The sequence below is a fragment of the Manis pentadactyla genome, chromosome 9, assembly GCF_030020395.1.
Source record: "Manis pentadactyla isolate mManPen7 chromosome 9, mManPen7.hap1, whole genome shotgun sequence".
Taxonomy (NCBI): Eukaryota; Metazoa; Chordata; class Mammalia; order Pholidota; family Manidae; genus Manis; species Manis pentadactyla.
Genome location: NC_080027.1, coordinates 71610247 through 71636334, shown reverse-complemented (window position 1 = coordinate 71636334; position 26088 = coordinate 71610247). Strand labels below are relative to the sequence as shown.

At 35.0% G+C, this 26088-nt stretch overlaps 1 protein-coding gene across 1 annotated transcript in view; it reads left to right on the top strand.

Moving 5' to 3' along the window:
• Positions 1 to 26088, top strand: part of DCDC1 (doublecortin domain containing 1) — a 427548-nt gene that overhangs the window by 179052 nt on the left and 222408 nt on the right. The window contains exon 10 of the mRNA XM_036891914.2: positions 19219 to 19308. Coding sequence (XP_036747809.2) covers positions 19219 to 19308 — 90 coding nt within the window. The remainder of the gene's footprint in view (positions 1 to 19218; positions 19309 to 26088) is intronic.

Genomic DNA, 26088 nt, shown 5'->3' with positions numbered 1-26088 from the left:
GTATTTTACTTGCACATACTTATCACCTTAATTTCAGAGTCTTAAAATTTATTGAGTACCTATGTGCACTATAGAGTAGGTACTAAAATGATAGACATGGGTAGCAGACATAGATGTGGATGAGGTCATAGCCAGATTTAGTATGCAGATTGGAATTGTTTGACCAGTAGAGCATGTATGAATTTTTAAAAAATTAGTTGCCAACATCTAGAGATAAGGAGATTATTACATTAAATTCTAGATTTTTGATTTCTCAGAAAATCTGAAATATTTGGCAATACATTGGATTACTTTTTCACATGAAAACATTTTTTGAAGCTGAGTGGCGGTTGCCACCTTTAGACAGAATTCATACTATTCAGTGGAACACAGATTCTATATGATCTACTTTTCTCATTTATACATTTCTAGCCACTGACACAGACCTGTCATCTAGAGCTGTGCTGTAATTGACATGTGACTATGAAACATCCTGTATGTGAGAAATTCACATTGGATTTCCAAGATTTAGTATGAAAAAAGATAGTGAAATATATCCTTGATAGTTTTTGTCTTGATTCTATGTTTAAATGGTAATATTTTGGTTATTAAATAAATTACTAAAATAAATTTAACTTGTTTCTTTTTACCTTCTTCTAATGTGGCTACTAGATGATTGAAGATTACATGTATGTCTCACATTAGATGTCTACTGGACAGTGCTGCTGTTCATATTTATGGACTAATTCAGTGGTTGCTAAGACCAAATCTGGTCACCTGTTTTTGTATGATCTACAAATTAAGAATGTTTTTCACAGATGATTTTTTTTCTATTTTTTTAATTGTGGTATCATTGATATACAGTCTTATTTGGTTTCAAATATACAACACAGTGATTCAACAATTATCCATATTATTAAATCCTAACCCCCACTAGTATAGTCACTTTTCACAGATGAATATTTGCCATTTATTTTTATTGTGGGGAATGCTAGCTTGAACCCCAATTAAGTTAAATGTCATTTCCCCCCAGAGAATTTCATTCTTCTCATTTGTAGACCTGTATTAAAATGATTGTACTCAATTATTATTATATTTTGGATTGCATCACAAACATATGAAATTTTTTTTCTCTAGTTAATTTCCTATATTTTATACTTTGTTTTTCTTCTTGGTGTACAAAGCCTGAGGTATTTACTATCTGTCTTTTTACAGAAAAAGTTTGCTAATTGCTGGTCCAATAAGGAGCTAATTCAGGCAGCTTTTGGAGGGAGCTAAGCATAGTGGAAATGCTTTAAATTCTGATAGAGTTTCCAGTCTTATTAACTGTTCTAATCTCTAAGTCTTAATTTTCTCATCTGTAAAGTGGCCATAGTGATCCCTTTCCAAATTATTTTGAAGGTTTAGTAAGATACTACATGAGATGCTTTGTAGGAGAGGTGGCTTTAGCATTTCTTTTGCCTAAAATACTCTTCTTTGCCAAACCTGATTTGGTTACTTCTTACCCATCTTTAGCTCAGAGAAGCATTTCCTGCTCTGGCCCTTAGGTCAGCTCTCCCTAGAAATCCTACATTTCTTTTTATTCTTATATACTTATGCTGTTTGTCCTATGTCTGTCTTCCTTCTAAGATTGTAAGCTCTATGAGGGAAGTGTCTTGTTAGCCACTATTTCCTAGGACATAATAAATATTTGATAAATATTTTTAAAATTATGTTAATGATGCAATATACTGTACATGTAACACAGAAAATAGAAGGTTTCAAAGGAAGGGGATTTGTTTTTTTCCACAGAGATTTCACAGTTTGTGTCTAGAGATTTGATCATGTTTTGGGACAATAGCTTAAACATACTTTACTCTTCTCCTCTACAATACTTGGAAATAGAAGTAAAACACTTAGCACAGTGTCTCCCACATAGTAAGTCCTCAACAAATTCTCTTTTCTCTAATGTTGGGTGATAATGGTGAATCAGAATATTGAACATCAAAATAATTGAAGTATGTGGGTACTAGATAAAGTTGAGAGGTCAAAACTTTTGGAAAACAGAAGGGAATCCATTTAGAATTAGTAAATAAGTCACTCGTGCTTTGAAATTCAAGCCATTCTCAACAGGTCTTAGCTTTATTTTATTTTTTTTAATGAGCAGGATTTGAAATGCAGGACAGTAAAAAGTTAGAATCCAGGTCAAATTCTGAAAACCAAAACTAGATTTTAAAATGTCCCAAATTTATATGTTAGTTACAAGTTTATACTATAAATGTCTATTTGCCTAGAAATACTGTGGTCAGAGTGATAATGGCAATTGTGGCCCCTGTCTCCTCATAACACAAAGCTTAACACCTGGAAGAAAAAGCACCTAATGGGGTCCGCATTAGGTTTTGACAGCAGGAATGAACAGTTAGGCTCTAGAAAGGATGGAGCTGATAATAAAATCAAGTTCCAGGGTTTTCTTACAACCTTTCCTAACCTTGTAATGAAGGTCATCTGACATAATTTTAAAAGGCCAGACTTGGATGATGAAGATGGCACCGGAAGATGAAATCATTACCTTCTTTCATTTCTTATTGTACCAAACTTTAGGGATTTCTGGAACATTTCTTGAGAATTCTATATATCCTAGCCATAGTTTTCCAAGTCTTCAGTTCTATTCAGTTTAACCAGTGTTTGTCAGGTATCCACTATGTGCCAGGCACTAGTGATTTCAAGATGAATACAGACTCAGAGCCTACTTTAAAGGAGCTCACAGTCTGATGGAAAAGATTAGTATGTAAGAGATGTCAGTTCACTGCATAAGCGCTGATTGCTCTTTGCACAATTACTGAACAAGCACGGCAGAGGGTATCAGATGTGCTTCTGTGTCTGGGACTGAGAGTGATTCTGAGCAGGTTTCTTGGATGTGTTAAATCAGAGTAAAGTCAGTGTCTTTGTATGTGTGTGTGTGTGTGTGTGTGTGTGACAACATAGAATTATGGCAGTCTACTTATCTTTGTATTTTCCCAACCCACAACAAAATTTAGTGGTATAACACAGTAACCATGGTGGTAATTCCTTTTGGTTAGGAAGGAGGCTCAGAATGAGGTGGGGGATGTAAAGAATGGATCTTGAGACTCACAATTTCAGGGTGTAGGGGCATTGATGAATAGTTGCAGAACATGGGAATTTCTGTGGCATAGCATGAGGGCAATCAAGTTGTGGATGGAAATGGGAGATGAGGCATGTGAGGAGGAAAGAGCCAGATAATGTGGCATTGATAAGGAGCTTGGGTTTTTATTCTGAAAGCAGCAGGGAGTCACTGAAGGGTTTTGAGTGAACAGTGACATGATCCGATTTTTGCCTTAAATTTGAGCTTAAAAATACCCTAAGTCCACAATGCAGATATGTATGCTTTTGCATGTTCAAGATTAAAAATTTTTTTATTTATTAAGTATTGAGAAAATATCCAAATTTTAGATCTCTATTCACATATGGCAACAATATGCTGGAGAGCCATAGCAGCTGACCCTCTGGATGGGGCATAGACTGTCTTTCTGTAACTAACGTTAGAACTCATGGGAGGATTCGGTTCCAAATTTGGTTACTCCTGAGCAAATCAGAGTGTTCATAATTATGCTGTTCTGTGATGAGTTGGCACTGAGCTAATTGCCCCACCCCTTCGTGGCAGGGTTTGCCATGATTGTCATCTCTTAAACAGGACCAAATGGGATGGGAAAAGGATCGGCAACCTAGAGAATGGCCAAGGGTGCGGAGCGGAGAGTACAGGTAGGCTCATTCTGGTGTAGTGGAAAGATAGTGAATAAGTAATCATAGCAAATGTCTGAGCTGATGTACTGGAGGTATGAAAAGATTGCTCTGGCAACACAAAAAGGATGGCCAACTGCTTCAGGAAAGGCAGCCTGAAGAGGGGTTAGCGAAGACTTTATTAAGCAGAGAAATAGTGGAAGAGAATTTCCCCAGAACATTCCTAGGGTTCCCTTGTTATCTCAGCCTAACTTTTTCACTCTCAAGGACATCCTGGTATGGACAGTAGATCACATCGTCACCCTATAGAGATCAGCAGTGCGGTGGAGACTTCTGGCCTTTCAGCAGAATTATTTTCTTTTTTTGAAGCTCAGCTCTGCTCTATCTCTAGCCTCACTTGCAGTTGGAGATGACCATGTGTCTAAGTTCTCTTCAGTGGAATAGGAGCAAAAATGATGTGTTCCCAACAGCAAAAGAGCTGAGAAAAGTATGAAAATAAAAAGACAATGTGGTTCTTTCCCTATCCCCAACTTCTCATGTCACAAATCTAGCTTGTGCTATGATTAGAGGAGAGCTTTAAATCAGGCATTACACTGAAATTTTGAACCAAAGTAGATGAAATTTTAATCTCTGTAAGTACCAGGTAGTTATAGATAAGTTAGGATATTTTTTAAGGGACATTGAAGGCATTTCCTTTCAATAAAAAGCAAGTTTCCAAATAATATTTCAGTGATACCATTTCTGTAGAAATAAAATCCACATATTTTACATGTGCTTATATTTCTATATATATATGTATAGGAAGGCCTAAACTATTGAATACAAAGCTATTATCAGAGCCTCTTAGTATTCATTAATTGTATCAATTGCATTAGAATACATTGATGGGTATTTTCAGAATGGAAAAATAACATTGGGTATTAATTTTGATGATTCTAGAGATGAAGTGAAAGTTAGCCAAGGAAGTATTAGATAAGTGACTTTAATATGTTTCATTAATAATTATTGATAGTCAGTGGATCAGAATCAAGTTTCTTTTTTGTACAAACCTCAAACATAAATTCTCCTGTCTCCCTCCAAGAAGGAACTAGTGGTTACCAAAGGGGAGGGGTGTGGGAGAGGGGGTGGGGAGGGAGGGAGAAGGGGATTGAGGGGTATTATGTTTAGTACACATGGTGTGGGGGGATCATGGGGAAAACAGTGTAGCACAGAGAAGGCAAATAGTGAATCTGTGGCATCTTCCTACACTGATGGACAGTGACTGCATTGGGGTATGGGTGGGGACTTGATAATATGGGTAAATGTAGTAACCACATTGTTTTTTCATGTGAAACCTTCATAAGAGTGTATGTCAATAATACCTTAATAAAAAATTTTTTTTAAATTCTTCTGTCTCCAAATATATCTTCTTTTCTTATTTTAATGTTATCAAAAATCAGTTCATTTTAATATAATCTGATTTTTAACTCTGGCCATTCATAATCATACTTTAATGTAAAGGAAAAAAGTAGCCAATCTGTTACCAGCTAGTTATTTCCTCCCCTTATTAGTGGTATTTTCTGATGTATCTAAGACATAATTAAGAATCATGAGCTCTAGAGTCAGACATGCCTGGATTTGAATCCTAATTCTTCAATATTCTTTGCTTTGTGTTCACAAGCAAGTTATTTAACCTTTTTAAGCATCGTTTACATGACTTCCTTTGGAGGACTGAGTGCTACAGTGCATCCACAGGGCGCAGAACAGTGTGGCAGAGTAGACAGTGAGTCTCACCCTTGCCTCTACCCAGTCTTTGCTCTCCTCCCAGTTCACTTTGAAGAAAGGGTGAATATATTTTAATGTGATTAGTAAATAAGAATTCATAAATCTTCCATTACCCTATATTAATTTATATTACCTATTCTTTCAAAAAAGCTTAGAAGCCACTGGCAATTTTAAAAGCAAATGTGCTAAAAGTATTTTAACTTCTCTTTTTGTTTCTTTTTGTAAATTTTTGATTTTTGAACTATATTTTATCTTTTCAAGATTGAGGGAAAAGACAATTATGTTGGGGCAAATGTGAGAAAAGATCAGATTTTTAAAATGTGTAATAAGTCATGTTTATTAGTAGGTATCAAGAAGCACTATTAAAAAGAGCCTTTTTTAAATTACAAGATTCATGTATGTATATGCATTAATACTGCAGAAAATGTAGCTTATAGAGATTAGCTTATATAAATATGAAAAAAGAGAGCCATACCCCCCAGGATTTCACCATTCTGAATAGCTAGTCTCAATATTTTGGTATATGTCATTCTTTATATACTGATATATATTTAAAATCTTATTTACTTTTTGAGACCTGTTTTTTCAGTTAATATTTTGCTACCACTTTCTATTATAAAACATTTCATAGCATTATTTTAAAAGGATGATGATATTCTAGTCTACAGATTTATTTTATTGATCTCCTTAATTTTGGATATTTATATATTATGCAATCTTTTTTACTGTTGCAAACAATGTTTTGTCATCATTTTAGTCAGTTTTTTGGTGCATACTCATAATTATTTCCTGATGAAAAATTCCAGGAAGTGGAATTTTTGGATCAAAGGTTGTGCACATTTTTAAGGCTTAATTTACATTGCCAAATTTCCCTCTAAAAAGCAGTAGCACTTGTGTTTTCACCAGCAGTACATGAAAGCACCAGTTTTCCTGTATCATTATTTCTTAAATTCACTAATCCTTACCATTACAGAATTGTTTTTTTTAACCATTTGGTAAGTTAATCATATCATCTCATTGTTTTATTAATAATGATATTGAACATTGTGTGCATGTTTTCATGTGCCATTTGTATTTTTTCTTTTATGAACTGTGTGTTCATTTCCTTTGTTCCTATTTTCCTTGGTCTTCATCTCTTTCTTATTTATCTAGTCTACCTGAAAGTGTTCTATACACATCAAGGATGTTAACCTATAGTCATGTGACAAGTATTTTCTCAGTGTATTGTTGCTTTTCAATTTTATTAAAGCTCCTTTTAAGGTACAGAATTTCAGGACTTTCATTTAGTTAAATTTATCAATATTAGACTTAGAGAACTTTCCCATTCAGACTTTACAAGTGCAGCTACACTCTCTTCTAGCACTTGTATTATTATATTTAAATCTTCAAGTCACCCATGTGTGTAAGGTAAAAAATGATCCAATATATTTTTCTGAGGTGTTAGTCAGTTGTCTATTCTAACATTACCTATTTAATGATCCACCCTTTATTGATTTGAAACTTGAACCACAGTCCCTATTCCAAACTCCCTGGGGCCAGATGTATTTTGGGATTCAGAATGTTCTGGGTTTTAGAAAAGTAATGTAGTACATAGATCATGTGTTATGTAACAACCCTAGTGGGGTCTGACAGTTCCCTGTAATAAAGCACTTTAATATTTTCACAGTGAAATAGTCACACTAAGTGGGATAAGTAAAGTCTATAAATCAGTCCTTGCTAGGTTTTACTGCCTGATGAATTCTAAAAAGAACATACAGTTTTCAGAAATGTTTAGATTTTGGAGTTGTGGCTAAGAGATTGTAGACTGCTATCACATTTAACATGTAATAAAGCCCTAAGTATCTAAGCTGTATCTGTCTTGACCTTATATTTAGTTCTATTATCTGTCCTGTGCTATACGTGGTGATGCTCTTCTTTAATGATTTTTGTTTTAATATTAGTTTTACCATGTCTTCTATTTTCCAAAAATTTCTTGGTCATTATTTTTTTAGATGTACTATGAAATATTTCTTTCAAGGTCTAAATAAATTACCTGGGAGAATTTGGAGGAAGGGTTTAGCTACCAGGCAAAGTTGAGCCAAGCTGACAATGGGCAGAGTTGTACTCTGTGTCTGGATACTGAGTCGCTTTTGTACTAAATCTTAAACTCTTAGAAGTCCATCTTCAACTCTCAAGACCAACTTAAGAATCATTGGTCTCTTGACACACTTCTGAAAGTATATCTTGCTAGACACCCCCTGAGATATTCTCACAGTTATTAATAATATCTATTCACATCTTAAAGGCTCTTAAGAGCCAGGTTATAAAGAAATCCATGTATCTTGGTTTGACCTAGTGTTTAAGAAAATTATCTGACCACAGAATCCCCATCTCATAACACCCAGCACACAGTTAGGAAACAGTTGTCTAATGAAAAATAAAAGCACTTAGAATCTGAGGATTCTTATCCATCTGTAATCCATCATAGGTATTTGTTGAATGTCTGCTACCTGCCTGTTATAGTTAAACTTATTGGGTTATGGTAAGAATTGTAAGATAGACTGCCCTTACCTCAGGGACAAACACAAGGAAAACAATTAGGGAAATCTGATTGCTGAGTAGCAATTCTCAATGGACTGTTAGCCCTCTGAAGGTATAGAAGCATTAAACTGGTATTTGTACGACACCAGTACAGTGTATTGTTTCTTTCAGTACTGACATTCAGTAAATGTTCTAGATAAAAGAGTGAAAGAAGGGGGTGGGGGGTAAGGACCCTCTCTGGAGTATACAGCAGTATATTTTGGCTCAATATATGCACATGGGGAGAAAACAAAGCCAGAGTGGGCTTCACAAATAATGTTGGACCAAAACTGGGCCACAGAGGATTAAGGGGACATTCCCCCATCACTGCAGGAAATAATTAGAAATAGGCTTATTGGAGATGTAAGGTACATCACACCCATAAGCCCAACCCATAAGGATTGTGGCCTATCTGGCTAATGCTTTCTGGGCTTCAGAATCCCAACTATGGTTCTCAACTAGTTCTCTGATTCAGATAGCTACTTTAGTGGATGAGAGAAAATGGGGTTCATTACTTTGTGTAAAGTAATGAAACTTTCTGGGTTGGGGAATGGTGCAGGACTGGTCTAACCAGTAAATGGTAGCATGAGCAGACATAGTACAGGGGCAGCCTGCCACACATGCTTCTCAGTTGAACTCTCAAGTTTTTTTTGGAATCCGTAAACAGCCAGAATGGTTTCTTTGATACCCTTCATTGACCTTCTCAATTTGGTAGGTGCCAATTTTCCTGAAAACTGTACAGTCTGTGTTTTATTTTGCTCCTTTGTCTTATAAACCCTGTTTTGCCTTTGTTCCTTGGCTCAGTCTAGCAACAGACTCTGTTACACATGTGTACACAATTTGTGTGTAAGATAACTAAATGCCTCTGAGCGGTTTTCTGACATTAATGCTACTTCTTCCTTAGCTTTTGCCCATTGGATCCTGGGGGAAAAATAACTGAATGTCCAGTTCAGTTTAAAGCATGGTCTAAACTGATAATCATTTAAGTAGTTAATTTAGGTCATTCTCTCTATCAGACTTCTCTGTCCTTTGTTTCCTTCAGGTAGTATATGGAAGAAGGGTTTGTGTGGCTTTCATATCCTTAAGGCTTTGAGAGAAGGGGCCCTGGGCCTCATGCTGGCAGACTCGAATGTGTATGTTGCACGCAGCCAGTGTAGTGGAAGGATTTCCCTTCCTCGCCTGGTTGCTGGATGCTCTTCTGGCCTACAGTGTGTGAACTTGTAGCCAATTCTTTTGGCTCAGGCACTTTTTCTGGTGGTGCTTCTGGATGATCCAACCTAAACTTGACTTCCTCTCATATTAGAGACCACCCTCAAAGATCGGAGACACCTGTTTGGGCCTTCTTTGAGGGGTCTGTGGTGCTGCTCTCACTATAGAGACATCTTTCCCTCACTATGACAATAGCTTGTGGCGAAATTCCCGCCTAACACTCAGCTATTTCCATGTCCTCAGACACTTAGAAACCAAGGGTGGTTTGGGAAAGCTAAACCTCAGGCCTCCCTCTGGCTGCCCATACCATGCCATCTTGTCAATGTGGCTGTGTCCTAGGTTGCTACAGGACAGCTTCCCCACCGTGTCCATATTGAGGTGGGGAGGAGCAAAAGGCCCCTCTGCTCAAGTGCTTGTTTCCACTGACCTGACACTTAATCTCCTTCCATAAGCCATACCCTATATAAGGGGAACTTATGACTTAATTCTTCTTACCCAATATAGTACCCAAAGGACTTTAAACTTGGCACTATTATTAAGACATTTGAGTTGGATACCTTGAGTTGCAAGGCATAGAGACTTATTCAGATCTCCTAAAGTAATAGGGCATTTTACTGTGAGGACATACTTGACGTATCTGTTAGGGTTTATTGGTTGCAATCAATGAAATCTGTCTCAGGCTAATTTAGGCAAAAACAGAATTTAATGGGACAGGAAGTGGTAGGACATGGAATTCAAGGAAAGACCAAAGAAAGGGGCTATAGGGAGAATTGAAATAGCTCCAGACATCTGGGTCTAAGGGACAACCTAATCTCTTCAGGGTGCTGTTAATGAGACAGAATCTATCCAATTGTTTCTGTCTCCATGTGGCTCCCTTTATGACTCTGTATCTCTGAAGAGGTAGGCTGATTAGTCTGGGTGAAGGCCAGGAGCTTAACTCTTAGCCAGGGTGGCCCAGTCCCTCCCACACTGCACATGATAATCGAAGGAATGGAGCAGAGTCAGTCTGAGAGGGCAAGCAGAATCCAGTTTAGGGAATGTGGCATTTCCAATCATGACAGAATGTCTAAGCAGGAAGTTTATAATCTGGCTACAGAGTCAGGACTCAGTGCCACTTACCCCATAGAATGTGGAAGTGCAAACGTTTGTGTATGATATTAAAAAAAAAAACAGAAAAGAGAGATTTCAAAACATTTTCAGTTTCTTTAATTGTTAAATAAATTGAAGGTATTGTATTGTGGAGAATCCTCTTTACATCCTTTTAGACATACTATAACTAAAAATGTTAATGTTTTCAAATGATTGTGATTTTTTTATGGTTTTCAAATACTGTGAAGAATTACTTTATAAACTCTATCTGAAAACAAAACTGTCCTCAAGAAGCTACAGGCTGTGGGAAAAGTAGCTTTTTTTCTAAGAATTAGCAAGGATGGGAGAGGAATCCTTGGCTTTGGAAACCCTGGGCTATATGACTATCACTATCGTTCAATGTCTCAGAACTAATTTGTGGCAGAGTCAGAATTCACAGCCAGTTTTGAGTTAAGGATTCTTCCCCTTCTCCAAGCCTAGAAATGGCACTCTTAAATTTTTTTATAGCAGAGAGTTAAGTGAGATCTGTTTTGACCTGGAGGCTAGGTCAGGATTTCCTTAAGGGCTCTCTGGGACTGGCCGGAAGTGAGTTTAGCGTATATAGCTTGAGAGGATGCAGCTGAGCCAAGACGAAGCTGAGACCTGAGTCTCAATGATGCCCTCATTATAGGGCTAGCATTTTACACATATACCCCTACCTTACATTAAACAGAAATAGATGAGGTATGGGGGTCCCACTAACTATCTAGTCCTTGTTCTCCATGTGAAACATTTTTTCCAGTTTGAACATTACCTTGGGTTGACCCACTTGGATCAGTTATGGCTTTCCCTGTTTCAAGGCTCAGCTTGTCTCCTCTCTGACCCTTCCCCAAAACATATCAAACCATGTCACTAATGTATTTAGAAAGAATTTAATCATTGAATTAATTATTAATTGGTATATTAATATTTTAAATACTGCTTTATATTATCATTTCTTTTCCTAGCTCCTGTCCATTGTTTGTTTTTCCATCTCCATCCCAAATAATATTTTTCCTTAGTACTTGTAGATCGTTTATACAATCATTAGACAGTTATGATCTATATCATGCCACATATCGTTTCTCACTTTCTATTGTTTTTTACTGTCTCCTCAGCTATAACACTTCGTGATTAACCTATTTGTACCTTGCAAAATGTCTAGCACAGTTGTTGCATGCGGGAGCATGTCATATTATTTAATGTTTTGATTTTCTAAATTGTGAGGAGAAATGGGTCAGTTGGCTTTAGTTCTAGATTTCTCCTTGCCTGCAACTCCAACTTTTCCTAAGAAAGAGCTGAGCATTTGTTTAAAGATTTCAAAGCCACACACACACACACACAAATGAGAACTGTTTATTAAACAGATCCACATATATTTTTTATTTACCCACCTAATTATAAACTTTGAATCCTGGTCTGGTGATTATTTAATTCCTACCTTGATTTTGAACAAGTAGTAAGTTTTTAATAAATATTGAGATGAACTGATTAAAGAAGAGTATGATAGTATTTATATCTTATAAGTTTTAGGTTCAGTTCAATTCTAAAGGATAGAAATAGTAAAATTCTAAAGTCAAAAATAGTCCAAATTTCTGAACTTACCACAAGTGTTGCATACATGAGGTCATTCATTAGAAAAATTAGCGCACACATACACACTTGGAAAACCCCATTTAAGAGTTTGAAGAATCACCCTTTATATTTATGGCAAGAAGAGATAGCATTTATTTGACATCTCAACCTGTTCACCAGTTTGATTTTGTACATTGAACTTTTCAAACCAGTGCCTATATTTTGGTTTCATCTTTGTTGATATGAAGGAAGCCAAAAATACCAGCCTAATCCAATTTAAAATGATAACTCACTCATTATCATTTAATTCCTTTACCAAATATTTTTTGTGTGCATGACCGCTCTTTATCAATTCCATTAATGCATTTCCTAAGTTTAGGTTGACAAAATTCAGAAATTTCCTTGGACATCCATGATACCAAATAGTGGCTTCCCCCACACTCCTAGCAGCCACCTCCTATACATAAATGGCAGCCAGCAGTTCCCATACATAAATGGCAGACAGCAATGGCTGAAAACAAAGAGCTCTCTCCCAGCCTCTGAAGACAGTGACATTCATTCTGAGAGAAGCAGGGGCAGCTTTTTGAAAGCCGACTTCTTCAGCTCGACAATAACACACAATGAGTTATTGACTTGTTTATATACGGAGCTCTTTTCAGTAACTAACTTTGACTCCCACAGTCTGGACAAATGATTGATTTCGTGGTTAGAAAAAGAGAAAGCTCTTGCGCTAAACTCTGTAGTGCAAACTACTTCTTCCCCATTTGTTCCCTAACTGAATAGAACCTTATTAAAATGCACTTTCCCAAAAAATACCTGCAGCTGGCCTCTATAACCATGTTTTGTATATATAAATAAGTAATTTGTCCCAGTCTTTTGTATATTAACACACCATTGGGAAACTTGTCAATATATATGAAGGCTGATTGTCCTGTTATTTATGCTAAACTGTATTGCCTATATTGATGTGCATGTAAAATATGGATTAAAAAATTTATTAATAGATCACTATTTACTGGTCAAAAATTTAGATTTTTGATGTATTGAATTTTCATGTTGGGTTACATTCATTTATTAAGGACAATACACAGTACATATCATATACTTCCCTTTTGAATTATTAGCTGCTCTTTTGAATACAGAGAGAACTATATATATAGAACTACAGTCAGAGCACTGAGAGTTTGGTTGGACAAATTGGCTTTTCTCTCTTTTGCTAGTATCTATCTGGAATGTCAATATGAATTAGGTGAACAGAACATACCAGCTTGTTCAATTACTGTACCTTTTCTAACGATATTAATTGGATTCTTGAATTTACTTTAGAGTTGCTGTCTCCTATAAAACAGATATTATTTTATCTTACTGTCATATTAAAATTTTTACGCAATTAGTCTTTATGATTTTTATAAATATCCTTTAAATATTTTGAGAGGAGTTAAAAAAAAAAGAAAAAAAAAGTCATGTACCATTAATGGCGCACGTTAAAGGGATCACTGCTGTTCTGTCTGTATTTCTCCAGCAGGAGGTATTGAGCCTCTTTCCTTCCCATGATGTCCATAGCAGAGCTTCCTGAGCCAGCAAATGTTTGAAGAATTCCTCAAAATTAAGAGCACTTTCTCTGATAGTCACATTGGGTCACATGTTTTATATAGAACTATGTATTATTAAGCTATGACCTTTTAGGGCTTTAGACAAAGTATAATGCCTGCTATCTTAGCATTAATAGTTTTAAATAAAATAGGCACAGTCTGAAAGGTAACAGCCACCAGAAGTCATTACACTGGGATCTGCTGCTTCAGGTATACTTTTATGTGATTTTTTTCTTAAATTCCTAAACAAATTGAGGTGAACTTACTCCTTTCTAATCTTGTTTCTTTAATCAGGCCATTCTCTTGGAGCATTTTTGTTCAGTTTTCCTTAACAGAGCCATTAGTTTCTTGTTTTTTTTTTCATTTCTGCTACTGTCCTTGACTAGTCTCTTGATTGTTCTATTCAGGTCACCATTAATACTGAATGATCCCAACTCTAACCTAATTTTGGACAGTTAATGTTTGTTGCTTATATATTTTTAAGATCTTGGCAGTAAGGCCTGAAAAAAAATGGTGAACTGAACCTTCCTATTTTGCTTGTTGATATGCACAATAAATATCTGGAAGTGTTTCTCACATTTAAAAAGAGTAAGATATATTTAGAACAAAGTAACTAGGTTTTCCACTCCCCTGTTTGGTAGAGATTTGGCTTTTCAAGAGAGTAGAGCAAATTTTATTCATCTTTCTGAGGTTTTTTTATTGAGGTGTAATTGACATATAACATTACATTAGTTTCAGGTATACAACATAGTGACTTCAAATTGCAAAATTATCACCACAGTAAGTCCAGTTAATATCTGTCACCATACAGAGTTATAAATTTTTTTGCTTGTGATTAGAACTTTTAAGCTCTACTCTCTTAGAAACTTTCAAATATGCAATAGAGTACTATTAACTATACTCGCCATGGTGTTATATTACATCCTCATGACTTTTTTATTCTGTAACTGGAAGTTTATACCTTTTGACTCCCTTCACCCATTTTGCCCATCCTCTACCCTTTAGGCTCTGGCGGCCACACAATCTGTCCTCTGTACCTATGAGCTCAGATTTTTGTTTGTTTGTTTGTTTCAGATTCCATATATCAGTGAGATCATACTGTATTTGTCTTTCTCTGTCTGACTTATTTCACTTAGGATAATGCCTTCAAGGTTCATCCTTTCTGTTTGTTTTGATTTTTAATTTAAAGTGTCTATCTTCTTTGTACATGAAAAATTAGCCTCAGGAATTTAAAACCCATTGACTAAAAATTACTTCGTATCTTTAAGATAAGAACATCAAATCAAAAGCATCTGGTTTTGTTTTAATGAAGAAACACAATGTTCCTCCAAAGTGACAGGAGAAAAGAATCCTACTATTGTTATCATGTCATGGGATGGGACTTGAGGGAGAGATGCTATTAGCACTGCATATTATTAATACTTCAGGGTGAAAATGTGCTCACTTAATTTGACTTTTTACTTTCAATAATTTTCTCTAAATGATTATATTAAAATGTCTCTCTTTTGTAATGACTAGTCTATTTCCAGAAAAGGCTACCCTTTTATTTTGTGTATGTATTTTATTAAAAAAAAACCCTTTTATTATGTATGTACCCTTATATTTTGTTGACCATTTATTTCTCAGCATCTTACTGGGTTCTCTATTCGGTACTATGCATATGATGCTTTTCAGTAATATTATTATGTGTTTTTCCTTCAGCTTATGTAGATTAGATTAGTGCTTCTTTAGAAGTTGAGTATTAGAATAGAGGTGATTTTTCCAACTGTGGTACTTTTAAAGGTAAAGAATTCCCACCTTTTAAAGAGTTACTTGGAAGCAGTTCTAAATGTCACAGCCCTAAGAGACCTCTTTAGAATCTGACTTACTGCTGTGGCACCGAAGGGTTTTGTAGCTCTGTTTTTGTTTTGTTTTACTTGCCTTCAAAAAAGATCTGCTCTGAATGTTTTTGTGTTTGGAAATTAATTTTCTAAAGAATATATGAGCTTGGGGAATATTCCTCAGTCATTCTTCACACCCATCTCCTCTTGTGATGAGAATCCCTCAACAAAGAAATAACCACAGAGACTCAACACCAAGTATGTTGTGCCACAGTTTACACACAGGCGTCCCTGTGTGGAAGTTAAGTTTGATATTTGACTTTTTATAATATACAATTTTTTTGTATAAATTCAGCAGAGGAAAATATTCCTTGAGGAGAGTGATCCTAAGATAGTTTCACATGATGATCTTCCTCCCAGTTTTATTGAGATATAATTGACATATGGCATTGTGTAAGTTTAAGGCATTCATCATAAGGACTTGACTTTCACATATTGTGAAATAATTATTACAATAACTAGTTAAAATCCATCATGTCATATAGATTTTTAAAAAGAAAAGAAAAACAATGTATTTTCCTTTGTGATGAGGACTCTTAGGATCTACTCTCTTAACAACTTTCAAATATACCATATAGCACTTTTCACTGTACTCATCATGTTATACATTATATGACATTAAAAAACAAAAACTTCTTTTCAGTGGTTCTCAGTCTAGGACAGGGATCAGCAAATATTGCCTACTGTCCAGATTCAGCCTGCCATTTGTTTTTTTTTTTCCTTTTTTAAATTAAGGTAACATTGATATGCAATCTTACGAAGGTTTTAAATGAGCAACATAGTGGTTTCAACATTCACCCATATAATCAAGTCCCCCCCAAACCCCATTGCAGTCACTGTCTATCAGCATAGTAAGATGCTATAGAGTCATTACTTGTCTTCTCTGTGCTATACTGCCTTCCCCGTGATCCAGCTATATTGTGTGTGCTAATTATAATGCCCTTTAATCCCCTTCTCCCTCTATCCCCACCCATCCTCCCTTTGGTTTTAACCACTAGTCCCTTCCTGGAGCCTGTGAGTCTGCTGCTGTTTTGTTCCTTCAGTTTTGTTTTGTTGTTATACTCCACAAATGAGTGAAATCATTTGGTACTTATCTTTCTCCACCTGGCTTATTTCATTGAGCATAATGCCTTCTAGCTCCATCCATTTTGTTGCAAATGCTAGGATTTGTTTACTTTTTATGGCTGAATATTCTGTTGTGCACATGTACCACATCTTCTTTATCCATTCATCCAGTGATGGACACTTAGGTTGCTTTCTTATCTTGGCTATTGTAAATAGTGCTGTGATGAATATGGGGTTCCATATGTCTTTTTCAATCAGGGATCTTGTTTTCTTCCGGTAAATTCCTAGGAGTGGAATTACTGGGTCAAATGGTATTTCTCTTTTTAGTTTTTTAAGCAACTTCTGTATTGCTTTCCACAATGGCTGAACTAATTTACATTTCCACCAACAGTGTAGGAGAGTTCCCCTTTCTCCACATCCTTGCCAGCATTTATTATTTCTTGTCTTTTAGGCATTGGCCATCCTAACTGGTGTGAGGTGATATCTCATTGTGGTTTTAATTTGCATTTCCCTGATAATTTGTGATGTGGAGCATCTTTTCATGTGCCTATTGGCCATCTGAATTTCTTCTTTGGAGAAGTGTCTGTTCAGATCCTCCACCAATTTTTTAATCAAGTTATTTGTTTTTTGAGTATTGAGGCATGTGAACTCTTTATATATTTTGGATGTTAACCCCTTATCAGATAAGTCATTTATGAATATATTCTCCCACACTGTAGGTTGCCTTTTTGTTCTGCTGATGGTATCCTTGGTTGTACAGAAGCTTTTCAGCTTGATATAGTCCCATTTGTTCATTTTTGCTTTTGTTTTCCTTACCTTAGGAGATGTGTTCAGGAAAAAGTTGCTCATGTTTATATTCAAGAGATTCTTTCCTATGTTTTCTTCTAAGAGTTTTATGGTTTCATGACTTACATTCAGGTCTTTGATCCATTTTGAGTTTACTTTTGTTTATGGAGTTAGACAGTAATCCAGTTTCATTCTCTTGCATGTAGCTGTCCAGTTTTGCCAACACCAACGGTTGAAGAGGCTGTCATTTCCCCATTGTATATCCATGGCTCCTTTATTGTATATTAATTGACCATATATGCTGGGGTTTATATCTAGGCTCTGTAGTCTGTTCCATTGATCTATGGGTCTGTTCTTGTGCTCAGACCGAATTGTTTTGATTGCTATGGCTTTGTAGTAGAGCTTGAAGTTGGGGAGCATAATCCTCCCAGCTTTGTTCTTCCTTCTCAGAATTGCTTTGGCTATTTAGGGTCTTTCATGGTTTCATAAGAACTTTAGAACTATTTGTTTCAGTTCGTTGAAGAATGCTGTTGGTATTTTGGTAGGGACTGCAAGATTGCTTTAGGCAAGATGGCCATTTTGACAATATTAATTCTTCCTATCCATGAGTATGGGATGTATTTCCATTTATTGCTGTCTGTTTCTTTGTTTTTTAAGTTTTATTGAAGCATAGCATATATGTATTTGTCTAGTCATACTGCAAAGGCAGAGATGAGTAATTGCAACAGAGACTGTATGCCCTCCCCTACCCAAGCCTAATTTATTTGTGATCTGGCCCTTTACAGAAATATTTATTAATTCCTCATCTAAGGTGATTATCAGAATCATCTGAAGATTCGTGGACCTTTCCTCTCTACCAAAACAGAATTTTTTAATATACTGAGTTGTGTCATATATCAGTGGATGAAGCATTCACAAGCTTAATACTATTCTTATAGTATATATGCATAGGCAGATTGAGGAGGCCATATTGTTGTCCTTCACCCCCATTTATCACAAGTATAGGGTGGGTCTTCAGAGGGTCTGGATTAAAGATTCACGTTAATGCAAGCATAATTAGCCAGGCATACAATTGAGAAAGCCTATTTAAAAGAACATTAACAAAATAAAGCAAAACAAAAAGCATGGTCATTATTTATTCTTAATCCTCAATAAGGAGACACAACACAGCAAGTCCATTGCTTAAGAACTGTTAAATATTCCAGTTCATAGGTCCTGTATCATGCTGTTATTTTCTTCCATTCACTATACCAATCTGTTGTGTGAGTATTACTGCATGAATTGAGCATTTTACTTTTGTTGAAAATAGCATTTTGTTTTGGTGGGGATTATTTGTGTACACAGAATAGGCTGTGTTCATCTTTTTAGAATATGTATTGGCAGTAGCAGGACAAGACCTGCCTCTGGCTTGTAACTGCAGCAGGTCAGAGGCAAGTCGTTCAGGTATTTAAGATATGTTACACTTTGTTTTGAAATATTATAATCATTTTGAACTGTCCTAGAGTGTTTGAATTTACATTTGCTTTTGGTGTATGTTCCTGAATTCTTATCCTGACATAACAGCAGTAATTTATTCCCTACTGGCAATGAATGCAAGATTTTAATGGAAATACCAGTCTAATTTTAAAAAAAGGTTGCTATGTTCATTTTGATAAAATCCTTTTAAAAAGTACTCATAGTGTCAAACGTCTGCCATTAAAGACCACCCCCCTTCCAAGTCATATTTTAGTAAACTTAAGAACAATAAAAGAAGAGGTGAAAAATTCAGGCTGTTGAATGTTTTAAATATAAAAATGGACTTTAATCTTACTTAATCTTAATAGAGTTCATTTTCACATAAGTATGGGCCAAATTAATTTTAAAACACCTTCCATGATTATGCTAAATTAGTTCTTTGAATAAATGTTGCAATTAGGTGTCAATAGGTGCCTAATTTCATGTCATTTATTTATTTATTTTTCTAGCTGAACCTGGCTGTGAATGAACAGAAAGAGAAAATTACTGAAAAAGTCCTTTCAATGACAACAAAGGAATACCATAAGGCACAAGAAGAAGTAAGGGACTTACTTTTTAAATGATATTATAAAATTACAGTAAACATTAATTTTAAAATTGAGACATATTTTACTTGGGACTGGTAGTGAACCAACTATGGTTATCTGATAACAACATAATGGAAAAAAATTGGTCAAAAGTGGAAATCGTTTTATTGATATAGATAGCTTGAAAAATAATCATATTCTTAAAAGACACATCAGATTATAATTTTCTGAAAAATTCTTATGAAAACTCTGCCATAAATTTCCTACATTAGGAAATTACTACATGCAACTTGTGTCTGGAAACTATAAAACATGCTAATATAAGAAAAACATTAAAATTTTGTTGAACTTTGAATAAACACTAAATCTTTTATTTATTTTCTGACTTTCTAGAAATAATATTATTGTTCTGAATTTTAGAATTGCTAACAAAATTATCTCTTATCAAGGGAAACCTGTAGTTTACAAATGTCAAGCCTAAGTGAGCTAATCCTAAGATTCTATAGGCAATATTGTAATGAAGAACTATTAAAGCAAGTCTGCTTCTTTCCAAAGCTCATGCTGTGAAGTCGACAGCATATTCCATAAATGAAATAATAATACAAAATTGGTGTTAGACAAAAGGGGAAAATGATTTTCATGTAGTTGCCTGGACTGCAAAAGCATTTACTCTTTCTGAAGAAAGATCATGAATTTGGTAATTTCCATGTACCACTATCAGTAAATAAAAATCTATAAGCAACTTAAAGAATATGATAGTGTGAATATTTAAATATTAAACTTCCTTGTAATTCTTTTGACATTTTGACAATGAAATCTACCTAAGCTTTGGGGTTTTAATATTTTCTGTAATTCTGAGAATAACTGTGATTGATTCTCCTTTGCTAACTATGGATTTTACAATAGATTGACAAGTACAGTGCATTGAATTTTTCTGTGTGAATTCAAGTCTTTGAATTAGTGACTACATTAATATTTGGTACTTATACATGTTCAATATTAAAGACTATATTGTAAACTTTGGTAATTTCAGTAGAGAATATTTCATAAGAAAAATTCAATTTGAATAATTGCTAAGATGTAATAAATAATACTTGCATAAAGTTATAGTTCTGACTCATTCTACTTAATATTAACAAGTCAAAGATGAGGTTGTTATAAATTTTAGAAATATTGTCCCCTATTCATCTGAAAAATGTTTTTATCACAATTGGAGAGTTTTATTACATTTTTACAGTAAGTTTAAAAGGAGCCTATCAGGTACCTTGATATGGTAAACTTTAAGAAATGCAAATAAATATTTTTAGTTTAATTAGTATAATTGAAATTGTATCTACAATAGAATAAATTACTGTTAGAGATTAAATAGAAAATAAGAGAATGAACTGATTAAGTATTTTTTACCTTTTAAGTACTGTAATTATTTTGCTCTTTGATATGGAAAGTTTCAATGGAACTGAAAACTTGAACTGGCACAGGAAAATATTTATTATGGTAAATACATCATTTTTAATGCAACTTATTAGTGACACTGGAAATGAGAATTATCTTTTCTGGAAAATCCAACAGTATTTATGTTTGGTGTTTCCTCTTTATTATCATCTGCATGTTTATTTAGTACCTATTTAATTCAATGTTCTTCCTGAACAGTGCCTTATTTGGTTGCATATTTACTTGATCAGCTTTTGTTTATTTCAAAAATCAAATACATAGTAAAGGGAATAGGTATTTGTGTGTGTACATATGTGTGAGTATGTACATGCATGTATTTAATCTATAAATACATTACATACACTATGAGAATAACATCTATGTCATTACTTAAAAAGTGATTATACTCATCTTGATGTGTAATTTCTAGAGTTTTGGTCAGAAAAAATTAGTGACATCAAGTTTGGCCCCAATTCATATAAAGAGATGTAAAACCATGATGCTGAAGAGAAATGAAAAATTTTAGGGGGAATTACTACAGTGTTTTTACACACAATTTATTTTTTATAAAGAACATTATATTTCTTGACATATATCAAAGCACAAACTAAAAATCAAAAATATGAGATTCAGATTCCTGCTGTCTATACTTCCATCTTAAAATATTACTTTATTTCATGTAATTTTTACACATGAAAACCATGAATACTAATAATGTATGCATCATAAAATCATTTTTAAATGATGAGATATGTTAAACAACAACAAGCTTTTTGGATATGGTCAACTGAAAGTCTACATGTAGTTTATTATTGTCAGTTTAAAAGTATGTTCTTCCAGGTTCTCTGAAAAGTAATAACATGATGGGATTAAATGTGTATGGATTTTATTAGAAGAAAAGCCTATGAGAGAAAATGGGTAGAACTCTAGGTAAGGCTGGAAGACCCATCAGGCTGAAATGCAGCTTTGACATGAGTGAGGGATACTGCTGTGCAGTCTAAGGAAGGCTCAGGGAACCTATCTTTGAGCTGAAGTTGTCCGTTAGAGGAGTCCCATGACTCATTGGGATGGGCCAGTCTCAGCCATCAGTATCAGTTTGGTGATGTATGTCAGAGCACAGCAGATGAGACCCTTGGTCAATTATGTTCCTGTAGTTGTAAGTCCGTGAGGCACATTCTCATTGCTTCCTTAAAAGGCAGAGTTGACAGTATCCCTGTTGTCATGAACATAGCCAGCCCTATTGATAGGTGAGTTAGAAAGACATTTAAAATATCTATTTTCAATCACCTTTTCCCCAGGAATGGATGGAACCTCTTAAACAGGCTTAAAAGCAGCACATAAGGGACCTCTGACTGGAAATAAGATAAATTTCCTTTCAAAGTACTTTCCATCTTGGAAGATTCCAGGAAACTATTACAAAGTTCGGAGTATCCCAAGTGGTAGGAATAAGAAGGTTTCCTGTTAGTTGCACTACAGCGCATCCTTTCAAATCAAGAGATACTTAACTGTTCACAGGTTCCCAAGTCTTATCTAGTCTTTGGTCATCAAATCTGAGTTAAGCTCGCCTCTTAAACTGAAAAACACTGTACTCTTGGGCCTGAAACTAAGAAGAAGTTGCAGGAAGTATAAAATACCCATTTTTATCTCCCTGCCCTCTTTCTGGTTCTTCTTAATTATGTTGTAAATTAGAAAGTTCCTTGATCTTAAGTTTAAGCGCTGACCTGGCCTTGAGACCATCCTATATGACATGTCAAGATGACATTCATAGAATAGAGGCTGCCTCCCTTTATGCTGATTTCAAGTAACAATTCAGTGCAAAGTGCTTTGGAGTTCTCCTTACTAATATAGACTCAAGGCCACATAACATTCAGGCTGACAGCTGAACTTAATACTAGGGAAACCAAGAGCTCTTCAAAGAACCCTTCATAATAACCAAAGTACAGCATTCAAAATGTATGGTTCAGAATGTACAACTTCAATACTTATACATTTTAGGATGATTTTGAACAGAATAATTTTTTGTGCTGGCTCTAAGACATCCTGAGAATTTGATTAAATTCAAGGGTTGCGTGAATGTATCATAAAAACACAACCAAACTGCCCTCTGTAGGTTTTTATGCAAAAACGTCTGTGCATGTTTATAGACAGGTGTGCATTTGCATTCTTTCAGAAGTTTGGTTTGTTTCCTCCTCAGAATACTCCTTTTTTTTTTTTGCTACCTTCTCATTTGTCACTCTCCAAAATTCTGTACAAGTGTCACTTCCGTGCTGCATTTCCACAGAGAATGAAGAGTAGAATGTGTAGGCTTTCTACTGCACAATGAGATGGTGCATTTTTTCAACATATGCATACGTAAGCCTTCTTTTGTGAATGGGACTGATAGGGTCAGATAATGTTTAAAGGGAAAGGCTTTATGTCTCTCAGGCCTCTATGTTTCCACATGGATGCTCCCACACACACATAGATTGAATTATGAACAGACCCATTAATGCTGGGATCACAGGAGGTCAAGTTTTGTCTTCTTTTACCCCTATTCACATTGCCTTTGTAGAGAGAGAGAGAAAAAAAGGATTTGCAGGAAAAAAAAGATTCATGATGGAGAATTTTAAAGAACGTTTTTTCCCCTTCTAGCAACATCTGTGACTGGAAAAAAAAATCATATTATGTAAAATAATTCAGGAATATTGTATTACCTACCTGATTTTGGTATATTAATTATTTCATTTAGGGTCATCTTTAAGAGTAACATGTTATAATAACTGAGAAGAAAATGTAGCACTATGAGGACAAAAGACCTTATAAATATATAATGTAACAAAGTTTTAGTAAAACTGGATGGAAATTTTATCAAAATGTCAGTGGTGAGCTTCTTGGTATGTTTTCTCCTATGTTTAAGATACGTTAATTTTTGCTAGGACATCTTATTTGATAATTTTAGGTTATTTTTGTAAAAACAAGTGATGACTGGTATAATTATGCTTCACATACATTAACAAATAATAACAGGGCCAGTGAAGAAAGCAAAAATGATGGAGAAATTCTTTGAAGCCACAAAGAATTTTAGGAAATGAAATTTTTAATGCTTTAACCAATAGCCCTTTAGAGTGCAAATGACATCATCCATTGTATGGTTGGTTGATTTCTGATGTCACATGAAATCCCTTATCAGTGAAAGACTATGGATTGTGACAGTAAATCAGTCATGTATAAAAATGCTCTCAAACCAAACCCTGGAATTTCTCCTTTTTTTTGGTGGTTTGGTAAAGCCCAAATTGCAAAACATAAAATTAAAGAAAACAGTATTATGACTAGCATAATATAGTGCGTGATACTTACCATACTTTAAACTTTAAAGACTACATGAAATGATAGCCTCTTGAATCACATGATAGCTGGGGGTAGAATCGGAGAGGATCTGTGCTTTCCAGAAATGGAGTCTCTCTATTTAAGGCCTTTGGTTCTTAGATTTCTATTTCATCAGATAACTATAAGAGCGATGTACTTGGCCTGTTTTGGTCTCTAGTTTTTGTATGATAGGCACTGTTATCCATCACTTTTGTGGATGATACTCCTGGATGATATGGCAAAGATGAGGATGAAAACATCAACTAATATTGGATCATATCTGCATTTCCATATTTCAAATGTTACAAATTTCCTATGGCGCTAATAGTACTTTGGAAAGAACAGAAATAAGGTCCAGAAAATAAGAAAAGGCCCTGAATCCTGGATACCAAGCTAAGGAATCTGAGGGAGCAACTGGAGGGTTAATTATGCTGTTGGAGGTAGATTGATGCGGTGGAGGTGGCAGGATGGATTAGAGGGGGAGAGAGGAGCAAGGAGACTGCTCAATCGGTATTTTGGCAATTCAATTAGGCAGAGGAGATAAGGGCTTGAGGGCTTGGACCAGAGTGTTATGCATAAGAAAGGGAAGGAAGGAGAGGAAGTGTACTGTATGTTTGGAAGAAGGGTTGGCAAGCTGCAGACCTGGGCCACATCCAGTCCATTGCTTGTTTTTCTAAATAAAGTTTTATTGAAACAGAACCATGCCCATTTGTTGCATAATGTCTGTGGCTGCTTTTAAAGTACAAGTTGCAAGATCGCATAGTTTTGATGGACATGCTATGGCCTTCAAAACTAAGAATATTTATTATCTGGCCCTTATAAAGAAAAAGTTCACCAACTCTTTGTTAATAAGAAAGGACTGTTTAAAGCAAGTAGATGACTGATGACATAGGGACAAATATGAGAGATATGGGATACCAAAGGAAAATAGGAATCATTTAAGTTAGCTTGTTTATATGTATATAATGCATCTAAAGCTCTGGGAGAAAGTTGAATGTAATTGATGTTTTATATATAATCAAAAACTGACTAGGCAGAGTAGAAAAATAAATATTTAAATCATATGGATAATAGTACAAATTTGCTTTTATTGCCTTCTCTGAAGTCCTCTGTAGAAGGGATAGAAATCACAGGCTTAACATTAGCACTGGAGTATATATAGGCTGGAGCAAATACAATTTTAACTAAGAGAGATAGAAAGAGGATGGGGTGACAGTATATGGGAGACTCTTGCAGAAGGATTTCCTGCTTTTACTGTAGACATGGAAGTGAAATGGAGAATCTAAGTAGCAAATCATTTCAAACTTCCATGTGCTTTGTGTGAAATAGGGGTAGGGATGGAAAAGATAGACCAAGAAAGACAATTAAAACTTGATATGTGGAAAACATGTAGCTTTAAAAAACTTAGACACTATACTAATATGACGTGAAGGAAGCACCTACTGTGGGTTAGACACTGTGCTGTCCGTTCTTTAACCTCATTTAATTCTTAATCTGAAAAGGTCAGCATTATTCTTCACTTATAGATGAGGGCTTTATTACCTCTTCAAAGTCTCTCAGGAGGGCAGGCTTTTAACCCAAGATTTCAAAAAGTCCATGCTCTATTCAGAGTCATTCACAATTCTAAATGAGTCTAATTTGATCACTTTAAAGAGTCATGGTAAAGGTGAATTTCTGCTTTTCATCTTTTTTGGTCACCATCATATATCAATTCGTGTTTGTGAAAGAATCCAATCTACTAAAATGTAAGCTTACATAACCCATTGAAGAGTCAAAGGACAGAATGATTTTTAACTTGTAAACTATGTGGACTAAAGCATTTATTTCTAATTTCTGAGTCCTCTACATGGATTATTAAATTAATATCCATAAGTCAAGTTCACATGTCTATCTTAAATCTGCTAATTAGAAAGGATCTAGAAATTTTAAAATAAAGGGTACATGTTTTTAAGTCTTTGCTATTTATGGAAATGTTCTACATTGTATTCAGAAATTGGTGTATATTCAAAATATTGT